The following is a 12,966-nucleotide window of genomic DNA, read 5'->3' on the forward strand; positions in this document are numbered from 1 at the left end:
TTAGAGCGCAAATCTCCTGTACAATTCTGATGGATATTTTTTATTCACTAGGATATGAAATGAAATGCTCTATTACTGAGCTCTACCCCATTCACTGGACTATGCTACCAGTACAGTGACGTGACCCTCAAACTCTTCCTGTAAGAAGTCATACTCTAATACAGGTTCAGCTTTCTGGCTGACCACTCAGGCACCAGACACCCCTTGAATTTATGCCACATGTTTTGGGTCACTCCTTCATCCATTCACTGATTTGAATGATATTTTTTTTGTCCCACTCTGTGGTAGATACTGAGAACAAGGTTGTGAACAAGACAGTCAGAGACCTTCTAGTCTACTGAGAGACAAAGACAGTAGCCAGAGGGTGGGAGCAAGCACTAAGTATTCTAAATAAAGTAAAAACACAACATACAATCAAACAGCCAACAGTGATGAAACAGCCTCAGACTTTCCTGAATCAGGAGATTATCTCCCTAGAAAACTCAGAGGCGGAACCAAATCAGTGTGAGTCAATTATGTAAGATGTGAAAATCAGAAATATTGAAAGGTATGATCAATTACTTGGAGGGAGATAGATCTGATACCAGACCCTTGATTGGGTAACCTAAATAATTGTAAATGAACCACTTCACTTTCTAGCACCTCACTTTTCACTTGAAATGGAGCTCAACAGAAAGATTGTTAGAGACACATGTTGGGACATTATGCACAGAGACATTGTCTCTTCCCCATAACTGATGACTAACCCCACAATGCACGGCCCACATTCTCCAATGAGGAGGGTCCCTGGGGAGGGTGGAGGACAGGAGGAAGCTAATAATGGTACCAATGTGGCTGTATATACACTTTTTACATAATTAATTTAAAAAATGTTTTAAAAATGTAGCCCAAAATAACTGTCCTTTCTACCTCACTGGGAAAAAAAAAAAAAAAAAAGATCTGATGAGTGGGAAAGGCTGGGTCAACTGTAAATACCCGTAGACATGTTTCCATCTTCATAGGGACATAAAATGAAGACAGGAGACACACAGAAGCTCAACTGCCAGGCCTGTACTTCAGCTCCTAACTTTAACTTTCTGATGACAATTCTCAATAGTTTCTTTTTCTCCTTGGTTGCCAGCAATTTTAAGTGAAAATTCTAAGCCTTTAGATGACCCTCTTGTGTCTTCTGCACTGACCAGGACACAGTCTTCATTTCTCTAGTCTCAAAGATATTAGAAAGGTGTACGACCTATACAAGCTGGCTCAAAATAGCTTCTCCAAACAGCGTTATCCACACAAACCTCCCAGCACCCTGAAAGTTCACCCTGCCCTTCATGACTGTTGTAAAAATCAGTTAGAACTGAAAGGAAATGATACTTGAGTGTGTGACTGACTGGGGAGGCCAGACTCTGTGCAGATATTTAAATGTGAATGTATTTTTGACATTAAACAAAGTTCTAAATTAACTCCACATTGGCTGGGAGTTGGTGCTTCCTGAAGCTAAGCGCTGAGGCTAATCCCAGGTGGCTCTGCCCAGCAGGCCAGGCCTTCCACCGTGATGTAACGGAGCTAACCACAGTGGATGTTAACAGGAAAAAGATGCATGATGACATGTACAGGGTCGAAGTGCGGGAGGTACAAGGGGAAGTCTGCTCTTCTGTTTTTGTTTCTGTGCCTGATTTAGGGATTCCCAGCTTCTGTCTGTCTCCCATCATTGAGCGATGTTACAGAAAAATTTCAAGCTTCATATTAGTGTGTGGTAACCACCTGCACTTTCAGTGCCCTGAATATGAGATCCACCAAAGAGGGCGAGCCAGTCTTATTCAAGCTGAAAATACTATGTGGTTTAGACCATTCAATTCATGATGGGGAATACAGAGAGCCGATGACTCAATAAGGGAAAGAGGTATCAATGTGCTGAAATATACAAGGAGATTCCCCTTCCAAAATAAATTTTCCCTCATCATATACTTGAAACATTCATGTCTCTCCCATGATAAGATGCTTTCTCAATGATATTATCTTAAACATAGCAGAGGCATAAGACATCCATGCTGGTTTGGAGGTGCTTCCAGAGATGAGAGAGTCAGGCATGACAAAAAGGTTCAATAGGAAAATAACACAAATTTAATAAATTTTCCTAGGTGATTGGCCTCTCACTATTAAGTGTCTCACCATGTACCCCAGGCTGGTCTTAAACTCACAATCCTATTACTTAACCTCTTGGTTGCTAGCATCTCACGGGCATGAGCCAGTGTACCTGGATCTGAAATCTATTATGTTTGCAATTAATCACTCACTAATAAAAATATGGCTTAGTTTTGATTTAAGAATTATAATGACAAAAAACATGACTATAAATATCTTGAATAAAAGTAGAAATCTTAAATGTAGAAAAGATTACATTTGCTAGTTATTGTGTATTATATATGCAGTATTAAGTACATATGTATAACTAAATATATGAAATATGAATAGATAAATTAAAGGAGAATTTGAGCTAACATAAGAATTTATTTTATAATTATATCACAAAACAAGATACAAGAGTATAAAATCATGTGGTGATCCACTCTGATTAAATACTTGAATACACAGAAAAATATGAATAATTTAAAAATTACCAATGATTACTCTAAGGGATGAGATGCTTCATGTTTTTATATATTGTTCTATCTTCTGTATGAAAATGCATTATGTTCATAATGTTGCAATCATGTTAAAATATTTAATCTTAGAAATATTCATATTCTCCCTCATCATCACAATTTCAGGGAATCAAGAGTTTCTGCAAGTTAGCCAGGTCAAGTAGTTTCCTGTGAGGTTTACCCAGTATACACCATAGTATCCTTCATCCAGGCTCTACATGCTGCCTCCTTCACTTACCACCTAAAAAGCCTTGGTGTCACCTCACCTCTGTCGGTTTTCTTGTCTTCTAAATGGGCCAAAAACAAAGCTTGCCTTATGCAGATTGGCAGAAAGGATCTTTACATTTTCAGTAATGTTAAGAGGAAGATTTCATTGGTGGGAAAAGATAGTGGGGAAATTTTGGATAAGAGAGAACAACAAAATAAACATAAAGAATGTTAGAAAGTCTCTAGAATGGAAAACCTGTACACAGGGGAGAGAAGAGAGGAATTCAAAACTCAAGAAAGAAATGCCGGGATTCTAGGGGAGGGTAGCAGGAAAGACTTCAGATGCCCACTAGATGTGCTGATTCTCGATTTAAACATAGGGACTTTAGGTTTATACTTAGGAGAGAACAGTACAAATAATGTTGCAAAGGAAAATGTGCAGAATTCATTGGCCCAGGAGACGAATCAGGCTTAACACAGAAACAACTTCATGTTGTTAGTGAGTGTGTCCTTGGAGACACACGCATACACTCATGGACGAATTCCAACTTTCCAATGTGTTAATCACAGCATTCCAGCTCCAAAAAATGCAGGTGAAGGAGTATTCGTGGTTATGTGTGATCAATTATTCAGAAACAAAAAGAGACAAGAACCTAGATTCTTTAGCATGACGATAGGATATATCTCATTATAAAGTTCTGCTGAGGCATGAAATGATTACCAAAGACTAGAAATTGTTTTAGTTTCATAATGCCCTGGTGTCTGTGGCATATTGCTGAATGACAAAACAACTCATGATATTATGGAAGATATTTTGGTCATGGGGGCACATATTCATAATAAAAGATTGTATTATGTATGTCATTAAAAATAATATTAATGGCTAAATTTTTTGAATGTTTATGCTTAAAAGACTGGTGGGAGTATGGGAAACTTTAATAGTATTTTACTTGTTGGTATTTCCTAAATTATTTAAAATCAGTATATAGTATTTTGCAATAAAGAAAGAAAAACAAGTTTTATGGTCTTGTGGGCGCCTCTCTCCTAGTTAAACTTAAACAAAGAACAAATCGACTGGTTTCTATGCCACAGCACACACAGGCAAACAGAAAACAGACCCCTACAAGCATTTTGAATAAATCCTAGGAAAAGAAGAAAATTTAGTTTCCTTTCCCCTACCTACCCCAAGATATTAGAGAAAATTCATGACACAAAGTTTAAAATTGAACTGTTAATTCATCACTATTCCAAGTTTGAAAACACACAAAAAGAAAGAAGGAAGGAAGAAACGCAAGCAAGCAAAAAAGAAAGACGGAAAGAAAGAAAAAAAACATTGAAAACTTCCAAATACTTTATTGGCTTTGAAAACCAAATCATGTTATATCATCCTAAAGAGATTAGAGGTTCAAGACTTTATCGAATTGTATTACATTGGCAAGAATACATATACAGCTCAGGCCCTACCTTTATTGTTAATAGCGCTCTAATCCTTTACCAGAAATTTATAGTTTAGAAATGGCAACACATCTTAAAGATTAAAGCCATGTGACAAATAGTTCATGTCCTTTAATAACCAAATCACATGCCTCAGATTGGGAAGGCTTATCTGCCTTTTCCTCCTATATGGTTTCATTGGTAGGAAATACTTTATATCCCTATTACATGAATGATGAATGGGACCATTGCTTATGGTCTGTTATTTGCTTGGCTCTAGTCAATATGTTTTCTTTGGACAGGGATTTCTGTGATTTATCTCTTTCCCGGTCTTATCACTTATTAACTCCGGGTAGACAGGAAAAAGCCAAGGTTGTATATAAGGCCTTGTGGCCATTTAGACCTCTAATGTCAGCGAAAATATCCCTTTTAATGATCCCGTTACACTAGCTACTCAAGTCCTGATTACACTCCACTCCCGATAGGAAATAAAGGTCATATTTCTTAGAAAGTATATACATAAAATATGCAAAATCATGTGCTTTCTTCAGACTGGCTTTATTCTTGTTGAGATCGCATTCAGCTCCCAGATATCACAAAGGTGCCATGGTGACTTCTACAGAGTGCTGTGGTTGTGCCCATAATGGCGCCCATGGTATTTAACTATGCAATGCTACCAGTATCAGAATGAGCTGCCATATCAATCAATAATGGATCAGGGAAAAAAAAATCACATTTTGCAAAACCACAGCCCCCTTTCAGTAGAGAAGAGGAACTCGTTCTCTGTGTCACAAAGCAAAAAGAATCTACATTCCTCGCTGAATTCTTTCCTTTGTGTGGGAATGGCTCACTTGGAGTCCTGTTTAAGACATGTGCACAGGAGCTGACTTAGTGGTTAAGGCACTTGCCTGTGAAGCCTAAGGACCCATGTTCAACTCAAAGCACTTCAAAACCTGTCCTCTGGCTACAAAGTTTAGAGACATTCTTATTCTCCCCCAATTCTGAAGCCTTTTCTCTTACCACACTCCTTCTCCCTCTTCATTTCTCTGTTTTGCTAGAATTCTAATAACCCCTCCAAAGCACGTGGGACGAGATGCCACATTTCTGCCACCCAGAGCCTTGGTACGTGCTCTGTTTGCTGGAACACTCATTCTGCTTCTCCAGGGCTCCCTACCCTCCACATGCTAATGCTGATGTTTGAGTTGATTTTTGGTCATCTTTCAAACACTTCAGCTTAAACATATTTTTCCAAATGGGATTACTTCTAAGTCACCAAGGTTACATTGCTGTATGTTTCTCCAAAACCTTGTTCATGTCTTTTTGGCTATTTCCCAGGTCTAAAATAGTTAACAGTATTCTTGTTACCTCTTACAGTATTATCTCAATGAAAACAGGGTTGTGGTCTGGTTTTTCTTAACTATGTTTTAAAACAGGGCCTTTCTGAATGTACTTAGAACATTGCCTAGAATAGAATGGGCAAACTGCAAGCATTTGTGAGATAAACGAATGACGTAACAAAAGAAAATGGTAAAATCAAAGCAAAACCCAGAAATGCTGATATACTGAGCCCTCTCTAATGTCTAGAAAGAAACAATGTTTTGTCACCATGAAAGCTGACACATAAGAGCCAGCTCTTATGACCAGTGCTTTGAGTTTGTGAGAGAAACATGAATCCCCTCTCTGCTATTCTCATGTTAAGCTTATTTCTAGGGAGCAGACCCAGCACGGTCAGGATTGCATTATCTCCACTGCTCTATTTATTCCCTACATTCAAGTATCAAAATGTCTCCACATTACATATGAGAAAATGAAAGGCATTTATAACGTAAACCTAACCCCGCTTTTATCTTGTTCAGAAACTCCAACAACTATATTGTACACATGAAAGCTTCAAGGAAAAAGGGATAGATTCTTAATTAACAGCTCTTATTTACATCCGTGTCATTCTGAGCACAAAAATCAATGTGGACCCATTGATCCTGGGCAATATGTTAATCAATTATCAGAGAGCACCTATCACCACTGATATACTGAGTCAAGTTGCTTCAGTATAGTGTACAAAATAGGGCAAGGCTGGGAAATACTGTGTATTGTTCATGAAATTAGTTGACATTTTGTGATGTGAACTATTACCCAGGAAAAGAACAAAAGAGCATGGCATAAGGGAGTTAATGGTGAATGAGTCTATGAACAGGACACCAAGGACAGAGATTCTTCCAGCCAATCATGTGAAGCATAGGGAATACCAATGTTATTTAGCCTAGCTGGCTTATTTCTGAGCAAAGGAGCTAGATGGAGTCTTAGAGCAGGACTTGGACTAGAATACAGGCATTTTCTTCTTGTCCAAGGCTGTGTCCATCCTACTATGTCAGCCAGAGAATGCTCAGAGAACCCATTTGAAATGAATCTTGTGCAACTGAATGAAGCTTATGTGAAAGACATTTGCCCTGACCCAAGGAACTAAGCAAGAAGTGAACTGAAGGGACAGGAGGAAGGAGAGCGGTTTGACAGACACTGAAAAAACACGACAAGAAGGGCATGTGGAGCTATGAGTGCCAGGCAGGGAGGCTTGTTTCACACCTTATAGCAAATAGAGATGATTTCTCTGCAGGGCAAGAATAGGCACGTAGCTTCTCAGAAGCTTCAGGCGGCAACTGATTAGTGTAAGGGCCAGGGGCACACAGATTAGATTTATTAGGTCCTAACTCTCTGCTTCTCTCTTAAAGGGAATGACATTGTTTGTCCCCTAATCACCTCTATCATTTTGTGCTAAGAAGTAAAAGGGAGGGCTGGAGAGATGGCTTAGTGGTTAAGCGCTTGCCTGTGAAGCCTAAGGATCCAGGTTCAAGGCTCGATTCCCCAGGACCCACGTTAGCCAGATGCACAAGGGGGTGTACGCATCTGTAGTTCGTTTGCAGTGGCTAGAAGCCCTGGCACACCCGTTTTCTCTCTCTCCCTCTCTCTCTGTCACTCTCAAATAAATAAATAAATAATAAACAAAAAAATATTTTAAAAAAAGAAGTAAAGGGGAAAACCTGAGATTCTTGGCCTTGAAATTAGCATTGAAGTGGATGTAATGTGAACATCTCTTAAGGGTATCCATGATGGGCTGTGCCCTTGTGACCATGGCCTATGAAGAGAAGAAGTATCAGGTAGAAGCAAAGCAACAAGCACACATTCCTAAAAACACCAGAGAAGTTTCCAAATCAGTACTGTCTTATCAAAATATTTATTGTTGGAGATCATTTCTGGGAAAACAACTGTCATAGTCTGCTGTTGCTTAGATGTCATTTTGTCCCCAAAATTCATGTATCAGAGTCTTGGTGCACAATGTAGCAGTAGTAAAAGGTGGGGAAGAGTGGAAGTGCTGCCCTTGGAAGGGATGAATGCACTTCTTGTGGGATCCCCATGAGAGTGGACGGCTATAAAAAGAATCCCTCCGCCTTTCTGTTTTGCCATGTGATCATATGACAGTATCCACCACCTTGTGAGACAGGTGAAGGGGCCCTTACAAGAGGCTAAACAGATAGAACCCTTTGATCTTGGACTTTTAGCCTCCCATTAACAAATTGCTGCTTAAAAATCATATTTTCTTGTCATTTTAGTTCTATTTGAGGTTGATTATTTTATCTGTTTTATTAATGCACTGGTACTTAAAATTATTTTACTTAAAAACCTTATATGATGGATCTTAGACCCTGAGGAAGATGATGATAACATGGTGCCCACTCTCTTATGAGCACACATACACTCACGCATACCGAACACACACACACACACACACACACACACACACACCTCCCCTCCATAGAGAGAAAGAAAATAAGAGACAGAACAGGAGGCAGAACTGATCAGAGAGAATGTCTAACCAAATACCTGGACTGATAGATGCTCACACCTCAGGGTTCTCCTCACCTTGTGGGGAAGCCATAAAATAGAACATGCAGTTCATACCCAAGCTGCTCAGACATTATTTAAGGCCTGTTTCTCTAGTCATATTTTCCCTGGACACATAAATCTTTCCTAAGAGGAAGAGAATGGAACAAAGGTAACCACCTGTCATTGGATTTGGCCACTTGTTATCTGATAAAACAGTTCTAGAGGAATGAAGGAGCAGCTAAGAGCTCCTCTAAAATTGTCCTTAGCATCCAAGTTCATTAAGACTTGACAGGAATAGGCTGTGAGTGAAGGATAACAAGAGATCAGGCTGGAACTGAGAAGGAAGTCAGCTCCCTTGAGGCTACCTCTCATAGTTCTGGGAAGTGCGATGTCATGGTCACCAATAGAACAAATAAGCAGAATGGATGTTGTAAGCTACAAAATCAACCAGCTGGTCAAGAGGAGCACACCTGCACAATAGTGGCCCACAGACTATGAGGGTTACCAACTGCTCTCCCATTGTGAGGCCCATTCAGTGGGAGAAAATTCATTCCTGACACTGAGAACTAAGTCAGATGCCTATGGAAAAGAAGGTCATAGACTCTAGTGAGGTGCTCCCCACTATTCTTTGGCTTAGAAGATGGTATGCCCATCAAAAAGTCTAAAAGCACTATGTTTACCTCCTTTGATCCATGATACTCTCACTCTTATTTGGAGAGTTTGCAACAAGAAAAGATAGCCAACTGCCTAATATGAGATGAGTAATCCCCATTACATATTCCAGGGCCCAGGAGACATTGCAGAGGAAATGGTGATTTAAACTCAGGTGTTATTCTCACTGCTATCCTGACAACTTTCTCTAAAGAGAGGGCGGTAGACACCGAGGAGACTCAAAACTCATCAAAGCTGAAATTTAGAGATTATAGAGAGCTCAAACTAAGGGACATTTATAACACACCCACCAAGGCTCAGGAAACATTACTGAAGAGGGGGTGGAAAGATTGTGAGAGCCATAAGGAAGGATGGTATATCCCGAGACATTGTCCACCCTCTCCCAGAGAAAAACTGGTATACTCATGACCCTGTAGTGAAGACCAACAACCCTACTGAGGAGGGGTTATGAGTACAACACGATGGGAATATGACTAATATGCAATCTTTTCATACTATATTCACAATAATAAAAACAATTATTAGAACAAGATATGGCAGAAGAGATTATGATTCTAAAAGATGAAAGCCATTTAAAGATTTAACAACTTCAAGAAAAAGAAGGTATGAGAGTAATAAAGGCATCGTGAATCCCCTTCCTGGCCCTGGAGGTCTGAGGAACTTGCTTGTACTGTACCAACTGGCCAAGCCCATGGTGGCAGGACTGCAAATGCAATCCCATGACTAGAAATGGCTTTTTATGCTTTTCAATTAGAAACATTTAAATATTAAGGCCATGTTCTCCATATTTGGGTAAGGCCAACTGGACACAGTTATGATTTGGGCAGTTGTTCCTGATCTCGCTCATTTCCATGACTCAGATTGATACGTGCAAGAGCATCCCACGTCCAGAGGCTGCTGAGAGTGCCTGGTGTAAAGAGCCAGTGACAGAAAGCTGCACCCACTGTCCTCCCAGAGCCAGCTTGTAAGCAATGCGTGCCTAGTTAAACTCTCTCCTTGAAAGACTGCGTAGACCACACCAAGTAGCTCCTGTCTGGTTTTATTGCTTTGTTTTGTTTAATATAGATATCTTTTTAGGGACTTCCACATTTATACATCCAAACTCTCTCCTGCATGGCTCTGGAAACAGCAATAGTGTTTTAAGCGGGGGTGTTATTTTTCAGCTCTATATTCTTACTTTTTTTTTAAAGGGAATAATTCCAGTGACATTCTACTTGCCAATCTAGAAAGCCAAGTGTCACATCTTGAAATACTATGGATGTTATAGAAAATAAAGTGAGAACTTCTTTAGGTGTGTGCAAGGGGAGCAGAGGAGGGGTTTCACATTTATAATGACCTACACGGTTGTTTGACACAAAGAACAGAGAGGGTTTTATGACCCCCCCCCCATACCTTCACTAGGAAGTGGTGACAGGCAGAGAGGTAAACTGAGTAAATCCCAGGGGATAATAGCCAAAGTCGTAAATAAGAAATCCATGGCTGATGGTTAAGGGGGGGTATATAGCTGCAACCAACTAACACAGATCACCTTCTGGTAGAATCAGCATGAAGTCACAGGGACTATTAAGAACCAACAGTGATAGTAAGATATGGGACAAACATATTAAACAATTTCTTTAAATTTTATTTCGCTAATATTAGGAGATGTTAGAATCTTTCCTAGAATACAAAAAAAAAAAAAAATTATCTTCTTGTCAGTTGCCCACAGTTTGAGGTAAGATTTCCAGGACTCCTTTTCTCAACTTTAAATTTCCTGCACATGTGCACACATACAGATCCCAGTGTACCCGCATTAACGACTTTCTTCCACTTGCAAATCTGCCTACTTTATCTTTGATCTTAATTCCAGTGTGATACGGATTTTCCTAGATGTGATTTCTTAAATTGATGGCAATTTTTTTTAATGGTTAACAAAACCCCAAATAATGATGGGTCCCTAGTTATTTTCTTTTGAGAACTTAAGTAATTTAATGGGGATGATTTAAAAAAAAAAAAAAAAAACTTTTATGGCCAGGTGGCTCTAGGGGATATTTTGTTGAACACTGATTAAAAATAATTTCTTCTAAATGAGACCTGACCACAAAATGGAACCATTAATGGGCAAGGACATTGTCACCAAAGCGGAAACCATGGCTGACTGCCCCTTGTGCCTCTCACCATATGAGCATTTTCTTCTCCTTTTTCTTGTTCTTAATAGCAGAGTAAATAAGCAACCAGCAAGGTCTAAATGTTTTCGGCCAAAAGCAGAGTCCAAACTCCTCAGAGAAAACATTTGGCCTCTGTGGTTTTGTAATACGTTCCAGAACAGCGAGTTGAGTAAGGAACACTGTGAAAAACTCCCATCCCTTGGAATGATGGTGGGGAATGTTGCAGTATCAGAAATTTCAATTGGTCCTTTTCCTGCAGGCCCATAATGAGGCTTGTAAAAAAAAAAAAAAAATAGTGCAATGTGGAAGTTCTCATGGGAAAAATGAATGGCAAGAAATCCTAGCTTTAAAAGAAACAGCTAATCGGCTAGTTTGATTGTTCTTCAAAACTTACACTGAACCAATGAGGCTAATTAAAAACACTTGGCCTACTTCGAGAAAGTATCATAGCCTTTTCTATGCTTCGTTTGTATACACCACAGAACTCCAGATAGACTATTATTTTTTTTTTCAAGTGCTCACTAACAAAGTGCTGACTTTGTTGGGATGGCTGAGCTAATTTCTTGAACTCAGTGTGAAACCTTAGCTAAACAAAATTGTGGTAATTTTCCTTAATTTGTAAAAGTGATTGGAGTGCAAACAAAATTTTCCTCTTGGGTCAATTCTATAATTTTCAATTAACTAAAACTAATCGTCAGGCAGGCACCAGACCTGCATTTTGTTTAAAGGGCTGGGAGGCATTTCCAAGGGTCATGATGCATTAATTGTTTTTATAATTTTGAGAGAGATAGTGACTGAGAAAGTAAGAAACATACTTGGTTCTGTTCCTAGTATTAAAACACAGGGGGGAGATGCTTTGTGGTAAAATGTCACAGTGAGAAAAAACTATCCACTGACCTGTATGGTTATAATTAGGATGCACTAACAGAGTAAGCCCTTCAATGCTCTGATCTATGTGTGTGAAAACAATTTCCCTTCTACGTATTTTGGCCTTGTAACCTTTACTGGGTGGAGGTCATCTGTAATGGGTATTGCTGAAAGCAAGCTGAGAACCCCAAACTTCACCACTCCACCTGTGGTCCTTTGACCAGCAGCCTAAGGCCCACCTTCGAAGTGCCTGGAATTCTTCCCATACCTGCCACAGTAGAGTCTGAATGTAAAATGACCCCCTGACCACGTTGCTTTGCACACTATATGTATTTCCACACCCTGCCTTGGCAGATCCTGTCTGATTGGCTGCTTCTGCTGGGAGGGATTTCATATTCACTGTGTAACCCTAGCCACTAACCACAAGGCAGGTCCATGTGCCAGTGCCATCTGGGGAGCACAAAACTCAGCTAACTGGAGAAAAAAAGCACCAACCCAGAATGAAATCTGAAAACTAACAACTGTGGTTAATACAAATGTTACAGCAGGTTAGAGGAAAGTCACTCAGTTCACTATGCACAGTCCTCCTTTATAAAGCAAGCACACCCAAACAAGCTGGCTTTCCATCTTCAGTGGCCTCAGGACTGTCTAGAATTCTCTCCTTCCTCACTGCTCCAGGCATCCTACAATTATTTCAGCACTAAAAACTATTACTCTTAGATGAATTTTTAATAATAATAATTATCATTATCACCATCAAAGCAACTCACTGGGTCATACAGCTGGTGAAATGGAAAAGGAAAGTAGGTTTTAACAAAAACTAGATTAAAAAAAAAACAAACACATACTTGTACTTTCAAGATCAAATCACCAGTCCCACAGGGCAAAATGGCTCCATGTTCACCATCTGCAGCCATTCTTACCTGTGTAGATGAATCTGCCTGGAGTTCCTTTGCAGAACTGCTTGGACTTGTAGGATAATGTGACTTCCACAACACCAGGGATGTGCCGAGGAGGCGTCTGCACACGGATGGCGTGAGGAGTAATCAACTGAGGAAGACATTTGGGGGTGGGGAAACAGTCATTATCATCTGTAGAGGACTTCGCTGCACAGCCTTCTTTCTGTATTA

General features: G+C 39.7%; 1 protein-coding gene across 4 annotated transcripts in view; it reads right to left on the bottom strand.

Annotated features, from left to right (window-relative positions):
* The window catches only part of Ebf1 (EBF transcription factor 1), a 410,419-nt gene that overhangs the window by 69,590 nt on the left and 327,863 nt on the right, over positions 1–12,966 (bottom strand). For all 4 annotated transcript variants that reach the window (XM_045152065.1, XM_045152064.1, XM_045152063.1 and 1 more), the window contains exon 10: positions 12,760–12,886. In XM_045152065.1, coding sequence (XP_045008000.1) covers positions 12,760–12,886 — 127 coding nt within the window. The remainder of the gene's footprint in view (positions 1–12,759; positions 12,887–12,966) is intronic.

Source organism: Jaculus jaculus, chromosome 6 (genome assembly GCF_020740685.1).
Source record: "Jaculus jaculus isolate mJacJac1 chromosome 6, mJacJac1.mat.Y.cur, whole genome shotgun sequence".
Classification (NCBI taxonomy): domain Eukaryota; kingdom Metazoa; phylum Chordata; class Mammalia; order Rodentia; family Dipodidae; genus Jaculus; species Jaculus jaculus.